Source organism: Dromiciops gliroides, chromosome 1, assembly GCF_019393635.1.
Source record: "Dromiciops gliroides isolate mDroGli1 chromosome 1, mDroGli1.pri, whole genome shotgun sequence".
Classification (NCBI taxonomy): domain Eukaryota; kingdom Metazoa; phylum Chordata; class Mammalia; order Microbiotheria; family Microbiotheriidae; genus Dromiciops; species Dromiciops gliroides.
The window spans coordinates 439,310,080-439,333,715 of NC_057861.1; the positions used below are offsets into that span (position 1 = coordinate 439,310,080).

A 23,636-nucleotide genomic window follows, 5' to 3' on the forward strand; every position below is an offset into this window, starting at 1 on the left:
AAATTCTTCTGTTTCTATTGATAATTTTTGGATATCATTTTTATTTTGAATGTACTTTCTAACCTCATTGTAACTTTCTGTTCTCCACCTTATTTTTCTTCTTTTACTTGTTTGATCTTTCCTTCACATAATTGCCAATTATTTTCCTCAACCTATCCTTTTCTTTATGACCAAAAAGCAAGGGTAATTATGGTGAGGAAAAAATAGCTTGCATTTTTTTTAGCCCATTATGTTTTACAGAGGCCATCCCCTCAGATCCAGCCTGTAAAGATGAATGGTGTAAGTGATGGTATTCCCATTTTACATGTGAGCTATTTGAGGTCAGAGAAGGTAAATGATCATCACTCAGAGTCATCCAGCTAGTAATTAAGTGCCAGAACTGGACCCAAACCCAGTTCCTCTGATTCTGAATGCTGTGCTTAGTCGTACACCATTTATCTTCAATTATCTTTAATTTGAATATTTTTATTCCAGGATTTTGGCGTGAGATGTGTTTGAATATTTCCTTAAAAATAAACAGATTAATCAGAAGATGGAGCTGAAATCATCTGTATCATGCAGCTAACCATAAGTCACAAATGAAAGAGGCATTAAAAAGTAAGTATGTATTTGAGCTAGAGTCTAGCTACTAAGTGAATTTATGTTTTTAGGTATTGTATGATCCAAGGAACAATGGCATAAGATTACATACATTCTAGGTAACAAACAGAAATTTCAGAAAGGACTCTCTGAATTCATTTTTGTTTGTAAAATAAACATCTATCACAGAAGGGTTTTCTCCATTTCTGATGGCCCCAGTGGAAAGTAATATCCCTCTTTATTCCCAGTAGCAGAGCAGATAGGTGGCGCAGTGGATAGAGCAACAGCCCTGGAGTCAGGAGGACCTGCATTCAAATCTGGTCTCCAGACACTTAACATTTACTAGCTGTGTGACCTGGGCAAGTCACTTAACCCCAATGCCTCACCAAAAAAAAAAAATCCCCAATAGCACTTTGTAGTATTTATGACATTTACCTTGTATTACCTTGTTGTTATTTCATTTCTTCTAATCCCCTATTAGATTGTAAATTTTTGAGTTCAGGCACAGCCTTTTTATACTCCTTATAGTACCTGTCCCCATGCCTTTGCATATGATAGGTACTTTAAAAAATTGTTGAATAAATGAAGGAATCCTTTGATCAGCACCAACTCTAAAAACAGAGATTGCTTGGCAATATTTATTCCTTTGCAATAATTTAAAGTGCCCTGCAACTGTGACTGCACTCTCACCTTAAGTCTATAGGGTAACTAGTGGTCCCTATTCCTTTCTTCTTTATTCTCTACCCTACATTATATACAATATACATTTAATATTTCATACTTTTTCATTCATTATGCTAATTTATTGGTGTATAAATTAGAAATACTTCTATCTCTGATTCAGTTACAAGATAATAGTACTTCAAAGAATTATTCAGTTCCTTTTTTTTTTTTTGTGGGGCAATGGGGGTTAAGTGACTTGCCCAAAGTCATACAGCTAGTAAGAGGGAAGGCCGGATTTGAACTCAGGTACTCCTGAATCCAGGCGATGGTGCTTTATCACTGTGCTATCTAGCTGCCCCCAGTTACTCTTAATGATCTCCATTGGTTGGGTAGTAGCACCTTTTTTTTTTTTTTAGTGAGGCAATTGGGGTTAAGTGACTTGCCCAGGGTCACACAGCTAGTAAGTGTTAAGTGTCCGAGGTCGGATTTGAACTCAGGTACTCCTGACTCCAGGGCCGGTGCTCTATCCAGTGCACCACCTAACTGCCCCTGTAGCACCTTTTTTAATAGTACAAAGCAGTTTGAAATCAAATGTGTTAGACTTTAGTCTTCCATCATGTCGAAATTATTTTAAAATTAATATAAATTCATTCAATAATTCAGCTCTTCTTATTACTGTTTCTTTTCCCCTCCATATTATTTTAATTCCTCAGATAACGTAGCTTTTAAAATGTGGGAGATTAACTTTAACTATGTGAAAAATATAAAATTAAATTTTCTGTTGCACTGAAATAATAGATTGTAGGGCTATAAAGTCATTAGAAGGTCTTGTGCATTCTTTCATCTGCCATGATAATTTAAATTCCTTGAAGATATTCAGAACAATTCCACAGCTTCCCTTTGTAATGTCCTTTAGTGTTATATAATCTTTCCCAAGAATTAGAAGGTAACTATGCCAGGTCACTTTGTCTTTGAACTTCCATTTTGTCAACTTTCAGAAACACCTGGATGATATCTTTTATTTTTTTCTAAATCATAATGTCTATCATTGTGGAGATCGACTCCTTAATCAGAAACTTTGGAAATAGTATTACTCTCAGATCAGTAGCAGTATCAGTTTTGGATCTTACTCATTTTGCATCACTCAGACATCTTCTTCCTCTAACTCCTCCCATGTCATGTCACCTCTAGCTCTCATGAAGAGGTGGCCCTTTGCTTTACTAAGGCAAATCCCTTGATGTGCAACATTGATCCTATCCCATTCTGTCTTTTTCAGGAGATTATGTCTTCTGTCATCTCTATTCTTTCTCTAATCTTTCATCTCTCTCTGTGTAAGGGCCTAAAATTCTAGCTATGATGTCTAAAATCTAATGAGTGGTCACCTTAAATTACAAAACGTATAGCACCAATCTTTGGGCATTAAGTATTTATTAAAGTATATTAGGGATTAGTAAAGAGAAACACGTGGATAAAGTATGAGATTTGCCTGCTCTCCCTATCCTGCCTGTCTCTGCTGACAAGCCCGGTCCGGCCACAAAAAGCCTCACTCCTCCCAGAAGCCTCCTGTGAAATGGGAAAAGGGCCATACACACACACACACACACACACACACACACACACACACACACACACCTCCAAGCTAATTGGTTGGTAGCTCTGATTGAAACCCCAGAAAGGTCACTTCCTAATGATAAAGTCACATGGTTTCTTTTCAGACCAGAGCTCACAATGTCCCTCCCAGCTGGGGGTGTCATTCCAATTCTCACATCTGAATACTGGCATCTTGTCCAGTGCCCACTAATATACTCATGTGTGTCCCATCTTTTAACACCCTTACTTGATTCTACAGTCCCTACTATCATCCTATATCTCTGCCCACCCACTCTCCCCCCCCTTCTTGAGTCCTTTATACCTTACTCCCTTCTGTGCACTCTCTGATCTAGCTTATCCTACTTGTTCATCACGCAGGTTTATCCATCTCATGATTCTGCCTTTTCACCGGCAATTCCCCATGCCCTAGAATGCCCTTCCTCCTTCCTCACTTCCCCTTCCTAGCTACCCTAGTTTCCTTCAGAACTGAACTCAAGTTCCATCTTCTGCAGGAAGGTTTTCCTTGTCTCCTTCACTACTAGTTGGTTGTTTGTTGTCCTTTGTTCTTGAAGAGGACCAAAATGGCATCATTGTGTTAGAGTCAAGTCACAAGTTGTCCAACTGTGGCTGATCAGACCAATCTGAGCTCAGAAGGCTCCCCCACAGGTTGGGCACAGATGATCCATGTGAACGTTAGGAATGGAGATAGCTCTAAATTTACACATCTTGTGTTGCTTTTGAACTACTGCAATTCTGTGGATGTGGGCACTCCAAGCTGGGTGATTCTTTGCCAGTGTTTGTGTGTCACACAGTTGATTCCAAGGTTCTTCAGAGATACCTTGTTCTTATTTTAGGAATCATGGAAGAGGAAAAAATAGGGAAGGGAATAAGCATTTACATATTAGCATCTGTTATGTGCTTTAGGAATATTACCTCATTTCATCCTTGCAACTCTGGGAAATAGGTGCTTTTATTTTTCCCATTTTACAGTTGAAGAAACTGAGACAAACAGAGGTTAATCGACTTGTCCAGGGTCAATTAAGGAAGTTTCTGAATCTGGATTTGAATTCAGGCCTTCCCAACTCAAGGCTCAGTGCTCTACCTAGCCACCTAGGTAGTTAGCAGTTGTGGGTTTGTTAAAGACACTGATGGGAAGTACAAAATAAGCATGTTTTATATACCAGAAAAAGAGTTTTGAATATAGAATTCTTTGAGATCCCAAGATTTATTTAGCATTCATTTAAAAATTTTTGTGTGTATATTTCTTTAAATAGGTAGTGCTCACATGATAGAGGCAGATGTTCTTCTTTCCTGTGATGAATCAGAACACGGACAGCCAATAATGGCTCATCCTCCTGAAGTAAACAGTGATAACACTCTCCAGGAGTGGCTAAGTGAAGTTTTAAAAACCAATAAAGGCATCAAACTTGATTTTAAAAGGTATGTGATGGGTTCTCTTTGGAGAAGCAATGTGCCCAGAGGCAACAAGAAATATTAAATAGGAAACCTGTTTATTACACTCATTAGAATGATACAAACCACCTAAGATGAAGATAATCAAAGTGTATTATCAATATCTAATGTAAAGGATGAAAGAAGTTCTATAAAACTTGTGAAAATATTCCAAATCAAGCAATACTGATTTGATATATCATAACTGAAAAATTATTTTATAAAGTTATAAAAAGTTAGAAATGGGATGGAATCACAAAAAATCTACTGGAAAATGTGGAAGGAATAAGAAATCATGCAACCATTCACATTTACAAAAGTCCTCACAACAATACTGTGAGGAAGAAAAAACTTAGCCCGATTGTACAGATGAGAAAACTGAGGTCTGGTAAGTGATAGCACTTGAACTTAACTCGGATCTTCTGACTCCAAATTAGGTGCTCTTTCTATTATAGTATGTCAGGGTCATGATAGTTACTCCAGAAGTAATAATATTAGTATAACATTTTTTTGTATTGGAAAGTCATGTCATTCTCTAACCATTCCACCAGATCAGAAAATCCTTTGTTCAACTTCAGCATCCCGTCCCTAGGCCGCAATTAAAGCTCTCTAAGCAAAGACTACATTAATTCTTCCAGTGACCAAAATTAATTTTTTCAGCTGCCAGAGTGTCACAAAAACTACAAGGAACATATCAATAGGAATGGAAATGCTTCTGCTCTTGCTTCCTACTATCATAGGAGGGAACTATCTGTCACTTGCTCAAAGATACACAGCATTATCATTATCCATTAAAAATATCTTCATTGTTATGACTCTAACAGAGCACCACAAAAAAAGGTCAAAGGAATATACCCCCATTGAGGAGCTAACAGTTGCCGTCTTCATATGAATATTATACTATTAAGTCAGTAGAACATTTACTTTTTAAGTAGTGGTAATTGGTTGCACTGTCATTAAATACATTAATTCTCTTTACAACAAGCAGCATACATTCCTTTATTGCTCCATTTGCCACCAGGATAAATTTCATTCTAGAAGTAAAGAATTTTTTTTTTGAAGTAAAGAATTTCATTTGTGTCTCAAAGACCCATAAACAATTGGTCTGAGTTGCTAAATGGAATTTCATCAAGGTCCTATCCCCATTCATGAATCACTTTGTCATCAGCATCTATTCTGACTTCAGAATGTCTTTTATTTTCAGGTTAATGAAACAGAAAAGTATCTTTTGATATTTGGATGATACTTTTTTCCATTATTAGTTGTAAGACTCTTTTTTTAGTCCTACAATATGGGTTGGCTATCTTACAATTTTCTGACAAATCAGATACAAAACATTTAGTTATAAAAGCAAAAAAAATTTAAACAAATGCTGAAGTAGGTTCTTCATAACCAAAAAGATTTCTATTTTACTTTGTTATACATATGTAGGGGATTTGTAGACACTGAAGGAATGTTAGAAAACTATAATCTACTCAGTTTAACTGCTGGCATTTACAAGTACTTTGTATTGATTTTAAAGTTTCTTCTTACATATGGAGGCATCTTTTTTCACTATTTTTGTTTGTTTTTTGTTTTTTGGTGAGGTAATTGGGGTTAAGTGACTTGCCAGGGTCACACAGCTAGTAAGAGTTAAGTGTCTGAGGCTGGATTTGAACTTGGATCCTCCTGACTCCAGGACCAGTGCTCTATCCACTGCGCCATCTAGCTGCCTCGAGGCATCTTTTTTTAGTGAAAGGAATTCACAATTTTAAATTTGGAAAATAGGATTTGATGTACAGAAATATGATTCGTAAGCAGTCAATAAGCATTATTAAATGCCTACTATGTGCCAGGCACTGTGCTGGACACTGTGGATACAAGTACAAAAAGATTATATATTCCCTGCTTTCAAGAAGCTTACATTCTAACAAGGGAAATAAATATAGATATACATATTTGCAGAATAAGCATAAAGAGAAAGAATACAAAGTAATTCGAGAGGGAAAAGTACTTGTAGTTTGCAGAATCAGGAAAGACCGTGCAGAAAGTGGTGCTTGAACAGCATCTTGAAGGAAGACAGGGTTCAGTGAGGAGATGAGGAGAGAGTGCATTCTTCATGTTGGGGATGACCAGTGCTTTGTGTAAAGAACAGAGAAGGCCAGTTTGGCTCAATCACAGATTATGAGTGGGAAAATGCAGGCATCTCAAACTCAATCTCTCTGATACAGAACTCTATATTTCCCTCAAAATCCACTCTTTTCTAACTTCCCTCTTTCTGTTGAAACTATCACTATCTTTTCAGTCTAATTGACAATTGGTAAAGCAAGACTGAAGCTTGGGAGAGAGACTAGTATAGATTTAGGAGCTAGGTGGTGCATTGGATAAAGCACCAGCCCTGGATTCAGGAGGACCTGAATTCAAATCTGGCCTCAGACACTTGACACTTACTAGCTGAGTGACCCTGGGCAAGTCACTTCATCCTCATTCCCGAGGCCCCCCCCCCCCCCCCCCCCCCCCCCGCCAAATTTAGGAAGTCATCTTCATACAGATGATAATTAAAGCCAGAGAAGAAAGGAGAGTCCAGGATGAAGCCTTGGGATACATGCAGAGATTTGCTTGACCTCATCAGACAGAAGGAGGAGGGAGGAAGTGAGAAACTTTTGGCTTCCTAGAAAAAATAGAGCTGCTTAAAAGGAGAACCATGTGCTTCAGGAAGCAGTGATTTCACAATCACTGAAGGTCCTCAGATGGAGGTTGACTAGTCAGACTTGTTGGAAAAATTGCAGAGGAAATACTTGTTCAGGTATACATTGAGCTAAATGACCTCTGAGGGCCCTTACAAATAAGTTTCTATTAAGCAATAACTTAGATGTATTTCTGAAAACAAGTATGCCTAAAAAGACAGAATCACATAGTGTAAGAATATTAAAATGGCAAAGCCTTTTTTTTTTTTTTTGCGGGGCAATGGGAGTTAAGTGACTTGCCCAGGGTCACACAGCTAGTAAGTGTCAAGTGTCTGAGGCCGGCTTTGAACTCAGGTACTCCTGAATCCAGGGCCAATGCTTTAACCACTGCTCCATCTAGCTGCCCCGGCAAAGCCTTTTAACTAGCATAAGGGGAAAAGAAGTCTAAAGAAAACAAAACTGAAAATAATGTTTGTATGAGTTAAACCTCATGACTAGTTCATAGATGAGTATAGCTAAGATAGAAATACAAGGAGAAAAAAATGCCAAAGAACTTATTCTAATATAAACAGATAAACAGTAGAAAAAAAGGCAGATTAAAAACATATCCAGTTTTGTGCTAGTTGGCCACTAAGGTCCTTTTCAGCTCCAGATTTACAATCCTATGATCTTTTATTAGAGATGTGTGGCCAGTTCTCATGTTATGTTATAATACATTCTTGAAAACTCTGTTAGCACTTAATAAATCCTTGTTGCTTGATAATATCTTCCCACAGAAACAATGTAATAATTGTGTGTTGTATCTATGATCAAGGACTAAACCTAATGATAATAATTAATAACTCACATTTATATAGTCCTTTAAGGTTTGCAAGGCATTTAAAAAATAATAAACATTTTTATTTATAGTTGTGGGTTCTAATTTTTATCCCTCTTTTCCGCCCTCCCCTCCCTCCCTGAGGCATTTTTCTGACAACAACTCTGTGAAGTAGGGGGTATATTTGTTATCTCCATTTTATAGATAATAATTTGAGACTCTGAGAAGTAAGGGAAATTTTCCTTAGATCACACAACTATTAAGTGTTTGAGATAGAATTCTGGCTTTAGTCTTCTGCTTCCTGGTCTGGGGGTGAGGAGGAGGCAAAGAGAAAGAGAAAGAGAGATACAGATAGACAACAGACAGAAACTTCTTTGCCTATTGATAATGGAATGTCCTTTATGAATTTGGTGTATATAGATGAGCCTCAGGACTTTTTAAAAAACACTGTCTACTCAAGGATGGTGTCATGAAATAATAACTGACATTTTAGAAAGGCACAAAGTTTATAAAACATTTGACATACATTACTGATCAAGCATTTGAGATATTTAACTTGGCAGCTTAATGTTTCAAAAGTAGGTGTTTGAGTTCAGTGAAATGGTCTTTCAAGATATAATAAAACCATGTCGTATGAATGATAGATGTACAAAAGTCGTCCAACAAGCATTTATCAGATACCTTCTGTGCCAAGAGCTATTTTAGGTCCTGGCATGCTCTCAAGGAACTTAAATTATATCATTTGAGGCTCACAACAATCCATAAGATTACATCCTACGTTACCCTTATTCCCATTTTATAGTTTTAAATAGACTAAGGTACAGACAGGTGAAATGACTTCTGTAGGGTCACACATCTAGTAAGTGTCAAAATAATTTAACAGCTCTTTCTGACTCCAAATTTAGTCCTTTCTCCACTATGCCAAATCTTGTTATAACAGAAGTGGGATTTGTAGGTAAATGGTAGGTTCAAATTCATACTTTGTTACTTAGAACCTTTGTGACTTGGGGCATGTCACTTTAAAACTTTGGGTTACAATTTCCTCATTTGTAAAATTTCGAGGAGGGACTAGATGATATTTAAGTTCCCTTTCAACTCTAAATTCTATATTCCTAGCTTCTTTTTTGTCTCAGTGGCTTCCCAAAACAAGTCTGTTGCTGTCTAAACAATCAAGTGAGTGTGAAAGAAATAGAAAAATGAAATGTAGGTATTAATAAAGTTGTTTTGAATGAGCAAAATAGAGAAAGTAGGGAATGTCTGTGTGTGTATGTGTACACACACATATATATATAATATATATATTTGAAGAGCCAAATCTAGTTGGTTAACAATTGTTTTACTTATTTGCTTCCCAGCAAGTTGTTAAACAAAATGATATTTTTTAAAATGAAGAACTGTGTGTGTAAAGGAATCCTGTTTTATATTGGATTATCAATTCAGCAGATTTATCCCCTTCTTGATATCATATTTGAATACTTTTGATTTTAGCTGATTAAAGCTTAGAAACACAAAAGTGATACTCTGCCACCACCTGCTGGTAATGAGTATCAAAGCAAAGGAGTTTAAAAAGGAAATGAATTTTTTATTTAAAAAAAATCAATGTGTAGGCTAGTCCAACCAGCCAGCAACTTGTGAGAACAGATTTTTTATCAAGCAACAAGACAGAATAAATACTATCAGAATGAATTTTTTTCTTTTACAAAATCAAAATTATTTTTTAAAGAATCATTTTAGTTGAGATTTGCTTTTTAGAAAGGCGGCTTTTAATGCTGCTTATCATTTGCTATTTATTATTACTATTATTTACTAGTTTTGATGACAAATTAGTTCTGACAGCCTACCTAACATTACATAACAATACAGTTGGATAGGTCAAAAGAATGGGTAGATATATACATTGTTCTGATTAGAAAATTTTTATTGTAAAAAGTAATTATAGAAGAGGAGGGAGATTATTTATAATACCAAGGATTTAGAGCTGAAAAGGACTATAAAGGCCATCTAATCTAACACCTTTGTTTTACAAATGAGGAAATTGAGGCCCAGAAAAAATAAGTGTTTTGTCTAAAGTCATACAAGGGAGTTTAACAGACCTGTGATTTGAATCCAGGTCCTCTGACTCCAAATCCAGTTATCTTTCAGAACATATGAAGAATACTTTCACTTTTGAAAACTGGCTACATTTCATTTATCTATAGGATTTTTTCTCTAGGGAGAATTAGTTGTATCATATTGTTAATCAAAATATAATGCTGAGCATCACCTGCCTGTCATCCAGAAGTACTTGTGTATTCTAAGTTGTTCCTCTGTCATCTAAGTACAGCTACTAGTAATATAATAATAGTTAACATATATATGTGTGTGTGTCTGTCTATCCATCTATCCATCTATCTACCACCTATCCATCTATCACCTATCTATCTATCCATCTATCATCTATCCATCCATCCATCTATCCATCCATCCATCCATATGTCTATCTATCCATCTATCTATCTATCTAATCACTTACTCTGCTCTGGGCACTGTGCCAAGTGCTTTACAATTATTATCTCATTTGTTTTTCACAACAACCCTGGGAGGTAGATGTTATTATAATCCCCATTTTACAGTTGAGGAAACTTAGGAGGCAAACAGAGGTTTAAGTGACTTGCCCAGGATCACACAGCTCATAAATATCTGAGGCATGAAAAGTAGCTATTTTGAATTAATTGCATCACTTAATGTTTTCTAAGACTAGATTAAAATACATTCAAACTTTTGTACAGATTGCAGTCTGATACTGAAATTTGTAAAGTTGCACTTTCAGCAATTTGGTAAAATGAGTTCTGTATTTTATCAGAAAATACTTCTAAGTATAATTGCTAGGTGTTTGTTGTTTCAACTCTGAATTGTTATTTTCCCTCTTTTGCTGAGGACCTAAGGGTTTTCCCTGCCAGAGAGTGCTGTGCAGTGAAAGAACACTTGACTGTGGAGTTCAAATTCTACTTCTGGTGATTACTACCCATCTGACCTTGTGCAAATTACCTAACCTTCCTGGGCCTCATCGAGGTTCTGGACTAAATGGCTTCAGAGATGCCTTGCAGCTCTAGATTTATGATCCAATAAAAGTGATCAACTTCACAAGGCTAGAATGAAATGGTCAAGAAACAAAAAGCAAAGTTGTATGCTTTATACTTTTGGACAAGATAGCTGCCTGATCAGCTCCCACTTATCTACTAATGAAAAAAACTGAAATCTGTACCAGATCAAATGATGATCAAGAAATTCAATGAGAATCTTTGGTAAGTAACTTCATTTGTGCCAGAACTGCACAAAAAGTCAGTGAGAAGCCTGCAGGCAAAGGAAAGGCGGCTGCCAACCAACAAAGCCAGTGTAGAATTAATTGAGTAGAACCAGAACAGTTTATATATAGACAGTAACACTTGGAAGGACTTAAGAATTCTGGTTAATGCAATGATCAACCCAATCATGTCTAATTAGGCCCTATGACAAAATACATTATCAACTTCCTGACAAAGAAGAGATGGACTCAAGATAGAGAGACATGTATGGACATGACTATTTCATGCATTTGTTTTCCCTGACTATGCTTATTTGTTACAAGATTCCCCACCTGACCTGCTTGGTTTTTTTTTTTTTTTTTTTTTTTAGTGAGGCAATTGGGGTTAAGTGACTTGCCCAGGGTCACACAGCTAGTAAGTGTCAAGTGTCTGAGACCAGATTTGAACTCAGGTACTCCTGAGTCCAGGGCTGGTGCTTTAACCACTGCACCATCTAGCTGCCCCCGACCTACTTGGTTTTTAATTGAGGAGAAGGAATTGGAAGGAGAGGGGAAGTTAGTAATAATGATAGCAATAAAAAGAGGACCGTTGAAACATTTTTAAAAAGGCACGGGAGAGAACAGAAATTCAGAAGGAAGCAAAGATGAACAGGACAGTTTTGAAAGTAATGTGTAGAATTTATTGCAAACTTTAAAAAAAGGCAAGTGGTATGAAAACTATTTCTGGTTTCATATATAATCTTGTGTTCTTTTGTGTCTATGGAAATGCTCATTTTGGGGGTGTTTAAATTTAGAATAAAAAAAAATGAAATTGCTTTAGAAAAGAAAAGAAACAAAGAGCACCCAAAATGCATACTTGAATTTGGGTACAGTAATAAACTAAATTTTTTGTGTATTTAAAAAATTCTGAACTTAACAAATACCCAAAAAGAGAAGCATCTCCACATACAGAATAGAAAATTAGTTTTGTAGCTGAAGGTGTTTGTATTACATTCAACTTGCTTTTCCTTTTAAGTATATATAACTAAGTGTGTGTATATGCACGTGTGGGTGTGCACGTGTGTCTGTGTGCCTAGAAAGAGTATATATAGGGGGCAGCTAGGTGGCACACTGGATAAAGCACTGGCTTTGGATTCAGGAGGACCTGAGTTCAAATCCGGTCTCAGACACTTGACACTTACTAGCTGTGTGACCCTGGGCAAGTCACTTAACCCTTATTGCCCCGCCAAAAAAACTAAAACAAACAAAAAGTATATATAATAAATTCAACATGTCATTTTTTAAGATGTTACATATTTAAGACATGTATCTTTCTTATCTGTTTCCTACTGACATGCCTTCTGTTCTCTTTTGTGCATTAAAAAATGCTTCAATGACTCTCTTTTTGTAACTTTTTTTCATTGTTACCCATTTCTAACCCAGTCCTAATTATTCTTTACATATTGAAAAAAAAATAAAACCTTTATATCAAATATCACAGTCAAGCAAAATCAAATCCACACATTGTCCATGTCAAATATATATATGATATTCTGTACCTTAAGCTCATCAGCTCTCTCTCAGGAGGTGAGTAGCATGTTTCATTATTAATCCTCTGGGATCATGGTTGGTCATTGCATTGATTAGAGTTCTTAAGTCTTTCTTCGTTGTTTTTATTTACATTGTTTTTGATATTGCACAAATTGTTCCCTGAGATCTGCTTATTTCACTCTTTATCAGTCTCTACTAGTCAGTCTTTCCAGGTTGGGCTGAAATGAACCACTTAAATATTTTTTTTCACTAAATTATTTCTTATGGTGTAATAGTTTTATGTTACCTCTGGGATGTGTTTGTGATAGAGACTGGGCCTGTGATTTACTTGATATTAGGAAACTTCTTGATGAGGAAACTCACTCTACCAGTGCAGGCACCTTCTTGGCAACTTAAATTCTTAGAGATTTACTTAAATGTTGAAAGGGTAAGGAATTTACCCAGGATTACATCGCCAGTATTTGAGTTGTGCTCTCTCTATCCACCCTACAACAGCTGCCTCTCTTCCATTGCATTCATACATATGCCATAATTTGTTCAGCTGTTCCTCAGTTGTTTGGCACCCCCTTGGTTTCCAGTGTCTTGTATAATTTTGAAGAGCTCACTGGGCCTAAAGTGTTGCTATAAAAACTCAAGGGGTTGACTTTGTTGTCATGGCACCAATAGCCAAAATAAGTTTACCAGCCCTATGCACCGCAACATACTTTTTAAATAACACTATACCTATTTCACTCTTGACTGGTCCATTTCTTTCTAGAAATCCCATATATTTTTTCTGAATCCTTTTTTCTTCATTGCTTTTTCTTGTCTCCTTTCTAGAATACAAATGAGAAAAGAAAAAATATAAAAAGAGAAAATAGTAATACAAAGAGGAAAACAACTCTCCCTTTCCTTCATCAGTAAAATATAAATTTTTTGAGGGAAGGTAGTGTTTCCTATTTTCTTTATGGGTTCCTTTCACTAGTATAATGCCTTGCACAAAGTTGGCATTTAATAAATGATTATTGAATAAATGCCATTTGGTTGGTGGCATAAATCTATAAACATTTGTTGTTGGATAAATTAGTAAAGGCTGAAGTTCTGGCAGTAATTTGGTGGGCTGTTGTTTTGACTTCAGTCTATGAAGTTCCATTTGTTTGGTTTTTTTAAGCAAAAGATTGTTAGTCATTTACATTTATTTATGGGGTCATAGATTTAGGACCAGAAGGGATTTCAGAGGCCAGCTAGTCCAACCCTTTCATTTTACAGATAAGGAAACTGAGATCCAAGGAAGCTAAATGTCACACAGATAGTAAATGGAAGAGGCAGGATTTGAACCCAGGTCCCTGGACTCCAGAGCTAATACTCTTCCCACTTCATTGTGCTATTTGTATACTCTTTTAGCAGAGTTGAGTGTCACCATAGCCCAGGAGGGTGGGTTCAGGTGGATAGTGGTTCATTTAGGGAGAAGCTTCTAAGGAGGTCTCCCTTGCCCCTGCTCCCTTGTCCCACAGAGTCGCATGCAGGGCGGTAGCCTTGATAAACAGTGGAATGTGGAAATTGTACTATGATTGAAGGCTTGATGCTTCTGGGGTTTGGGGTTTATTGACATTGGGTTTTCATACAAAGTGCCTGTCACCATGTTGCCATGGGGCATTGAGGTTGAGGAACATGGAACCAGCAAAATGGAGTTTTCTAGAGATTAAACATGGAGGTCTGTTATAACTGTTGCCATATGACTTGGCATGGAAGTCTTCAAGATGATAAAGGCAAAATCAGTCTTGCTGCATCAGGAAGTTTGTGGGAGAATTTTAGCTACCAGTTCTAACAAGAACATAAGGTAGTTGAGCTTTAAGCATACTAGCATGGTATGTAAGAGGAGCCAGGCCTTGGAGAGTGGGGCCATAGATTCCTCTGGCTATTCATTAAGTATTTGACTCCTCCCATGCCTTAATCCCTGTCTTTAATTATGCTGATGATTACTAGATTTTTCCTGTCTACAATCCTACCATCTGATCTCCTTTGTGTAGCAACCCACCTTTGCATTTGCCCCAGCCCCAGTGTTTACTGTCAGCTACATTCAAGACTGTTGTTTGTGGCTATTTTGCCATCCTAACTAGTCGTTACATAATATCTTGTTCATTTCTTTACCTACAACTCCATGCCCTAAACTACCTTATTGTGGTTAACTCTATGCCTCCCCTCATGGTGTTAATAGACTGAAATAGCAGCTTTAAGGGCACAAGGTACTGCCCTCTGGACATTGTTGGAGCAGTTCCAAGTAGAAAATGCCCAAAATACTGAAGGAGGAGGCCAGAAGAGTTAATAGAGAAACTAAGACCTGAGTCTCTTTATCAACAAACACTGTCAGCAGAAGCCTGAGGAAACAGTTGCCAGAGATGACAGGAAACAGAAACTGTACCTAGAAACCAGATCTTAAAGTAAAGAGATAGCCTAAACAGAGAGACCCTTGGGGTCTGACAAGTTTAAACATCTTTTAGGAGTACGTGCAGAAGGACCATATGTGTCCTTAAGTTCACCTTATGATGTTTAAACCCCAAAAACATACCCCTAGTGAGAAAGATACCCACCTTGGAGGACTTAGCATTCTAAGAATTCCAAAACAGGACATGAACCTTCCACAAAGAGATTAAAATAATGAGGAAATAACCTACATTTTTCACTAGAAATATAACCATTTTCATCTCCCTATTTGAGACACCTTTCTCCTCTGGGTGTTTTCCCTGTGGCCATCACAGTCTTTTAATAAAACTTAGGAACTGAGTCACTGAGTCTTGTAATTCTTTGGGATGCTTCATGATCAATTTGATCAGTTAAATCCATCCCTACATCAATACCAAACGATAACAGTAGCTAGAACCCCTCTTCAGAGCTCTCTGCCAATTTAATGAGCCTGTCAAATACATTTTCTAGCCAACTTGCCAAGATTTTTGATTTTATCACCAGACTGGAAAGGTCAGATTTGTGATTTTCCATCTAGATAGGTATTCACAGGGGCAATGTTATCATTTTTGACCAAAGAAGAATCCCTTTGAGAGGTTCATTCTGGGGTTCCAGTTATCTTTTAGGGAGGCTTTAGGGTTGAATATTCTTGTGCTTTCTGAATTGTAAATTCAGATTGATCTTGAAATGATGCCTTTCAATAACTGAGTATGCCCTTTGATCTCTCTAGTGTGTCTGCCACTCTTCACTGGTTCAGGAGTGTTCTAGTCTAAGACTTACAATAAAGATTAGTCACATTCTTAAATATTGTGTTAAAAGGGAGGATTTTTTTTTTAGTTCAGTTTTTTGTGTGTGTGGTTTTTCTTTTTTTTGGTGGAGTAGTGAGAGGTACTTTGTGATACTAAAAAAAAAAAGAGAAGAAAGAAAATCACATCAGTGATCTTTTAAAGACATTCAGAGAGCAGAAAGATGTTCAGAAGGGGACACCAACAAGTAGGGAAGTGTGGGAACTCCCTTGTTAAATTTGCAATATATGCCAAAACCCTAAGCATATGTAGTGGAGCTTCATGTTTTCATATGCATTCCTCTTCTTCTGTAAGGTTTACCCATCTAGAGAGGGAAAACCATAAAATAAAATAATTGGAACATTTAGGTTGAAGAACTGAAAACTCTGGAAGTGGGGGTAGGGATGGGAGGATGGTGGTGGTCAAACTAATAAGCAATGGTCTCAAATTCAAATAGCCTGTTGTTTTTTGTTGTTGTTTATAGGGTTAACTAACTACTAGTTTTTGTTTTTGTTTTTTTGAGGGGCAATTGGGGTTAAGTGACTTGCCCAGGGTCACACAGCTAGTAAGTGTTAAGTGTCTGAGGGTGGATTTGAACTCGGGTACTCCTGAATCCAGGGCCAGTGCTCTATCCACTGCGCCATCTAGCTGCCCCACTAACTACTATTTAAATTTTAGTTCTTTTCCACAAAGCTTTGTAGGTCAGATTATTTAATAAGCTGAACAAAGGAAAAGGGGCTGTGTAACAAATCTTAAGAAACTGCAGTCAGGCTGATATAGCTCAAGGCGTGTGGGTTTGGGTATTTCATTGTTGTGACTTCAAAGAAAGTATAGGTCACTTTGTACTCCAGTAACTCAAGAATTCTTCATGAAGGTATGAGAAGTTGTTTGTTTATACACACACATGCACACATACATACATACATACATATATATGCATATATACACAGATATATAATATATTTATTGATGTCTTTTGTTTTTACATTGCCTAGCTTTCATTTTTCCAGAGATAGCTAGGTGGCACAATAGTTAGAGCACTGGGCCTGGAGTGAGGAAGACCTGAGTTCAAATCCAGCCTCAAACACTTTGTAGCTATGCAACTCTGGGCAAGTCACTTTAGCTTTGTCTGCCTCAGTTTTTTCAACTGTAAAATAGGGATAATAATAGCACCTCCCTCCCAGGATTGCTGTGAGGTACAAATGGGATAATTGTAAAGTTCTGAGCACAGTATCCTTCCTTTTTCTTTCCCTCCCTCCCTCCTTCCCTCCCTCCTTTCTTCCTTCCTGCCTTCTTTCCTTCCCTCCCTTATAAGCCATCCCTTACAGCAAAGAATTTTTTTAAAGTAATAAGCATTTTTATGGTTTTGGGTTCCAATTTTTATCCCTCATTACCTCCCTCTCCTCCCCATTCCCTGAGCTGGTAAGCAATAAGATATAGGTTTTACATGTACAGTTATATAAAACATTATCATGTTAGTATTTTGTGTAAGAAAACTTGAATAGGGCGGCTAGGTGGCACAGTGGATAGAGCACCGGCCCTGGATTCAGGAGTTCCTGAGTTCAAATCCGGCCTCAGATACTTAACACTTACTAGCTGTGTGACCCTGGGCAAGTCACTTAACCCCATTGCCCCATTAAAAAAAAAAAAGAAAAGAAAACTTGAATAAAAGAAAAATGAAAGAAAGTAAAAAATAACATGCTTCAGTCTGTGTTCCATCAATATCAATTTTTTCTTTGGAGGTGGATAGTATGTTTCATCAATAGACCTTTGGGATTTCTTGGATCATTGTATTGCTGAAAATAGTCAAGTCTTTTACAGCTCTTCATCAAACAATATTGCTATCTCTGTGCATAATGTTTCTTGGTTCTGCTCACTTCACTATACATCAGTTCATACGAGTCTTTCCAGGCCTTTCTGAAATCATCCTGCTTGTCATTTCTTATAGCACAATAACATTATTCCATTACCATCATATACCACAGCTTGTTTCCATTCTCCAATTGATGGGCATTCCTTTGATTTCCAGTTCTTAGCCACCACAGAAAGGGCTACTATAAATATTTTTTGTACATAAAGGTAGCAAAGAATTTTTTTAAAAAAGGAAAAACAAAAAATTAGCAAAACCAATCAACATATTAAAAAGAATATGTCATTATGTACAGGGTGAATCCTGACAACTGCAAAGGAGCTAGAGGAGGTATCTTCATTCTCTTCTTTGGGACCAAGCTTATTCTTTATAATTTCACAATAGTTGGTTCCATTTGTGTTGTGGTGGTTCTGAGAGCTGAGAATTAAATGTAGAGTGAGGAAAAGAGGATTTCCAGGGATATAGAGGGGTATAGATTCTCAGCTCACTCTCCTAATCCCACTTGAACTAGAAAGTGGATCCCCAGAGGATAGGTACTACTTCTTCCTTCAGAGTTCTGGGGGAGGGGTAACAATCTCTATTATCTTTGCTATCAATTGATCAGTTAACATCAGTTAGTTTTTACAAAAATATATACTCTAAGGAGATGCGGAAAGAACTAATATGCAAAATCTCTAAAAATGGGGTCCCACTCAGCTCTATTACCTTAGTCCCTGGGAACACTGGTTTCAGACTTAAGATACTGATTATCAGAACCAACTTTCCCCTCTCCCCCATTTTCCATCCCCCTCCCTGGTTTAACTTTGCTACAACTATTAGGCAAGTCACACTTTTGCCACAGGGTTTCATGTGTTGGCTGCCTGGTTGATCCACTGTTGGTCTGTCAGGCAGGTCACTCCTCAAGACTGGCTCTTTACCTGTTGGGGCTGCTGGTGTTAAGTGCTGGCTCTGCTAAGTAGTTACTGAGCCTCTGATGACTCTTTCAACTTTTTGGAGCTGAGAAGGGCTAAACTAGTCATTTCTATCCCCAATACTCATTTACCTAAGATGTGGGAGGAAGAAACACAATAGAGACAGAAAAGTAACAATGCCCAGTGGTGATGAATTGGGAGAGGGCATCCCCTCTGGCAGCTCATGACAGTGCTGGCCGCCTCTCATTTGAAAGCTGCTCATTAATTTGAGCTTTTTGTAGGTACACTCAATTCCAGCTTAACAATCAATTAAAAGGCTTTTTCTTAAGTTGATAGGAAACAGAACATATCTGTGCATTCTATGAAGCTGAGAGAGAAAAAGCCCTTATATCATATATCTTTGGTAGCAGGTTTATTCAAACCTCCACATGACTTGATACCAGGGACAGCATATTTTGCATGCTCTAAGGAATGGACCCCTATTGGCCAATCCCTCCCCCATTTATAGAAGAAATAGCATAAATAAAGTCAAGAATAAGGAAATCATAAGAAGTTTGTTAGAGACTGAGTAATCCAGTTTGTTTAGGGTTTCTGTAGGAAGTGGCAGAAGAATATGGAAAGGAGGATTGAGATAAAGCCATGGAAAGCCTTGAATACCAGCCTAAGGATTTTGTATTGCATTCGGTAGGCATTGTGAAAAACACTAAAGATTTTTAAACAAGGGAGTAGCAAAGTCCAAACAGTGCTGTAGGATGATAACTCATTTTTTTTGTTTGTTTGTTTTTGCTGGGCAATGAGGGTTAAGTGACTTTCCCAAGGTCACACAGCTAGTAAGTGTCAAGTGTCTGAGGTCACATTTGAACTCAGGTCCTCCTGAATCCAGGGCCAGTGCTTTATCCACTGCACCACCTAGCTTCCCCTTATAACTCTAGCATTAAAGAGTTTCTATAATAGGGATTAGAACAGGTGGGTCTGGTGTAGACATGGAAAAGAAGAGAAAGACATGAGAAGGATCAAAAAGATTTGTTGACTCTATGCCCAAAGGGCTATAAAACTGATCCCTTTGATCCAACAGTACCACTATTAGGTCTATCTCCAAAAGAGATGAAAAAAAGGGGGTAAAGGACCTATTTGTACAAAAATATTCATAGCAGGCCTTTTTGTAGTGGCAAAGAATTGGAAATGAAGGGGATGCCCATCAATTGGGGAGTGGCTGAACAAGTTCTGGTATATGATTGTAACGGAATATTACTGTGCTATAAGAAATGATGAGCAGGCTTATTTGAGAAGAACCAGGAAAGACTTACATGAAGTGATGCAGAGTGAAGTGAGCAGAACCAGACCATTGTACATAGTAACAGAAACATTGTTGCTGTGTTGTTTGAAAATTAATGGGGGTGCCTATTTCTTTCCCAAGTTTTGGGGAATTTAGCTGGGGTTTCTAATATATTGTTACTTAGAAATTAGAGGCTATAGCACCAGTTTGGGGCATTAAGCATTTATTAAAGCATATTAAATATTATTAAAGAGGGAGCATGTGGCTCAGAAAGTTCAGAAGGGGAGGGAGAGTCGAAGCGCATCTGCTCCCTTCAGAGTCCCAGGCCAAGAAAGAGAGAGAGTGCATGTAAGCTCCCTGCAGGTTGTAGGAGAGGCAGCCCATCCACACTGCTCAAAGTTAATTGGCTAGCATCATTCAAATATTTTTTTTAATTTAAAAATTTTATTTATTTATTTTTAATTTAATTTAATTTTTTTTGCATCATTCAAATCTTTTGGTTTATTGGACTTGAGGGTGGTCCATGAGCAGTACGTGCTGAGGTCAGAGTCCAGAGGACAGACCCTTTGGAGGGAAAGGCTTTCAGGTAGGTATGGTTTTAATCTCTCTTGTCTGTATTCAGAGTCTTAGGTCCAACTAGACTGACTCTGGGCTAGCCTTAAAAAAGGCAAGGCTCTAGAGTTAGGCCCTCGAATGGGGGGCCTCTGGGAGCCTGAAAACCCATTATTTTCTCACAAGGTGAATGACTTATTTTCGGCAATACTGTGATTCAAGAAAATTCCAAAGGACTCGTGATGAAAAATGTTATCTAACTCCAGGGAAAGAACTGATAGAGTCTTGAATACAGATTGAAGCTTAATATTTTTACTTACTGTATTTTTTCATGTTTTTTTCCCCTTTGGGTCTGTGTCTTCTTTCACAACATGACCAATATTATAATATGTTTTGCATGATTGAACATGTATAATTTATATCAAATTCCTTATTGTCTTAGAGAGGGGAGAGGTAAGGAAGGGAGAGAAAAAATTTGGAACTCAAAATTAAAAAAAAAACAAATGTTAAAAATTATCTTTACTTGTAACTGGGAGAAAATGAAATATTACTGAAAAGATTAAAAAATTTATTGACTAATTGGATATGGGAGAGGGAAGAGTCAAAAATTTATGAGGCACAAGTAAAATGCAACATATACTGAGGCACATTCTTTTCAAGCAATATTAATATTTAATCAATATTAATATCAATAGGGCACGGATATGAAAATAATATGGGCCAATCAATGGCTGCCTCATTTTTGAGCCAAAGACCCCAAAATGAAGATGCAACTTCTTTTTATAAGCATAGAACAAAGACTAGATCAGGATAGGTGAGGAAATAATACAGTTGGTTATAGGGTTGACAGGATCATGGGGATGAGGGATCATGATTGGTTACATTAAGGAAAGCAGGTTTACATGCACTTGTGGGACCAAGACCATCCCTCTCTGTCTTAGAGGAATGCTTTATGGATTTTTGGGACCCAGCTACATCCCAAGGCTATTGATAGTGGACAAAGGGTAGTAGACTCACTGGGAATGAGATAAGACCCTCTTTTAATTGTCAAGGATGAGGCAAAGATGGGACAAGGTCACCTTGTCTGCTCTCAAGGATAGCAAACTGTTTTCTAGCAAACATGGAGCTTCTCAAGAGCTGAAGTTATGAGGGATAACAAGCTTTCTTGGTACAAAGTGATTTGCAGATGGTGCTGCAATTCCCTTAGAATTAAAGTGTTTGGTAAGAGTATTGAACCTCTAAACTTAGCTCAGAGTTTTTCTTTAATTAAAAGTGTTCACCATCAGCGAGCATTATCTGTATTGGGAATAAACTAGAAGCCTTCCCAATACAATCAGGGGTGAAGCGAGGATGCCCATTATCACCTTTATTATTTAATATTGTACTAGAAATGTTAGCTATAGCAATAAGAGAAGAAAAAGAAATTAAAGAAATTAGAATGGGGAATGAGGAAACAAAACTATTACTCTTTGCAGATGATATATTTTACTTGTGCACAGAGACAGCAATATTGTTTGATCAAGAACTGTGAAAGACTTGACTATACTCAACAATACAATGATAAAACATTACAGAAAACAGTATCAATATTTAATTTTCATATATGTAAGATTTTTAGCTGATGTTACTGGAAGAATGACATTACCATTCACAGAAAGGAGAACAGTCAGGAACAAATTTTGTTAAGATGATGAGAATGGTTTTGGGTTGAGGTTTAGGGATTGATAGATATTGAAGTGAAAGTGTCTAAGAGACATTTAGCAATGCAGATCTCTAACTTGGAAGTTGCAATGTTTTAGTACATAGCATCTAGGAGGGAGAGAATTTAGAGAAGAGCAGATCAAGGACTGGACCTTGGAGTACCACCACCTAATTTAAGAAATTACAGGAGGAAAGGGAGCCAAAAAAGAAGACAGAAGATGGCTGATCTGAGAGATGAGGAAAACTGGGATAATATAGCATTACAGAAATCAAGAAAGGAGAGAAATTTTTTAAATGAGTAGATTTTTTTTCTTCTTGCAGAGAGGTCAAGGAGAATGAGTATTAAGACCATTAGATCTGCCAACTAAGAGGTTATTGGTAACCTTGAGAGAGCAATGTCAGTAGAATGGTGGGGACAAAGGCCTAGTTATTGGGGTTCAAAAGAGTATGAGTGAAGAGCAAGTAGTAAGTTGTGATTTATGCAGAATTTGTATTCCAGAATTTCAGAATCACTCAATGAACTCATTTTCTAATATATACATATAAGCCATAAAGATTCAGAAGGGACTCAGAACTTTAAAAATAATTGTCAATTTGTACTTTTAATCCTAGAAGAATATTAATATAATACTTTGTGAATTTTTCATATAGATGTTTATTTGGAAAAAAATCAGAGTTATGTGGGCTGACTAAAACTTTTATAACAAAAATATGTAGGTGTGAGCTAGAATAGAAGGAAGGGCAAAAAAACCAAAGCTGTTTTTTGAATTATTATTAAAATTACAGTTTCCTCTATTTTTATGAAAAGGAGCTTGCCAAAAGAAAATAGAGCTTTATAAAAGCTTTGAAATGCATTTTGGAAGTTTTATCATATATGTGGGATGGCAAAGAAAATGTGAAGGAGAAGCTCTTTCCTCTGATCTTTTTTATGTTATTTATCAAAGCCTAATCCTTGGCCAAAATGACATGGAGTTTGGTGGCATGTTTCATAAATGTGAATGATATTTCATAAATGTGAGGTTGCATATCCTTGATTTTGTCCCTTATATATAAATTATCTAATGGTGAATTTCTGTAAACTGTTTTCATTTATATCGAAGGATCTCCATATAGTACTTTTAAATTCCACTCAGCTTAGGCCTTGAGTAATGTGGTTAATTTTAGGTTGTGTGAATGAATAGGACATTCATCCAGCAAATACTAGTCACATTACTTGTAAAGGCACTGTGTTAGACACAAGGCAAAAAAAGATTGGAAATAGGACACAATCCTTGTAGACAGATAAGTATAGGGCAGGCACTGTATTGGTTTTGTTTTTATTCCTAGTATCTAGCATAGAACCTTGCATATTTAGGCACTTAACGTTTGGTGAATTGAATTTTACAAGGTAGGGAAATAAAGGAAATATTCAAAGTGCTCTAGGAAATTTTGAGGAAAAAGAGAACATTTTAGCCAGTGTAGATAGAGAAGATCTTTTCAAGGAGATGGCACCTGAATTAAGACTTAAAGGGGGCAGCTA

The 23,636-nt window shown here is 37.0% G+C and overlaps 1 protein-coding gene across 1 annotated transcript in view; it reads left to right on the forward strand.

Annotated features, from left to right (window-relative positions):
• Positions 1-23,636, forward strand: part of FAM151B (family with sequence similarity 151 member B) — a 41,304-nt gene that overhangs the window by 2,252 nt on the left and 15,416 nt on the right. The window contains 4 exon segments of the mRNA XM_043996860.1: positions 489-521; positions 524-547; positions 550-597; positions 4,107-4,272. Of these exon segments, the coding sequence (XP_043852795.1) occupies positions 489-521; positions 524-547; positions 550-597; positions 4,107-4,272 (271 nt within the window).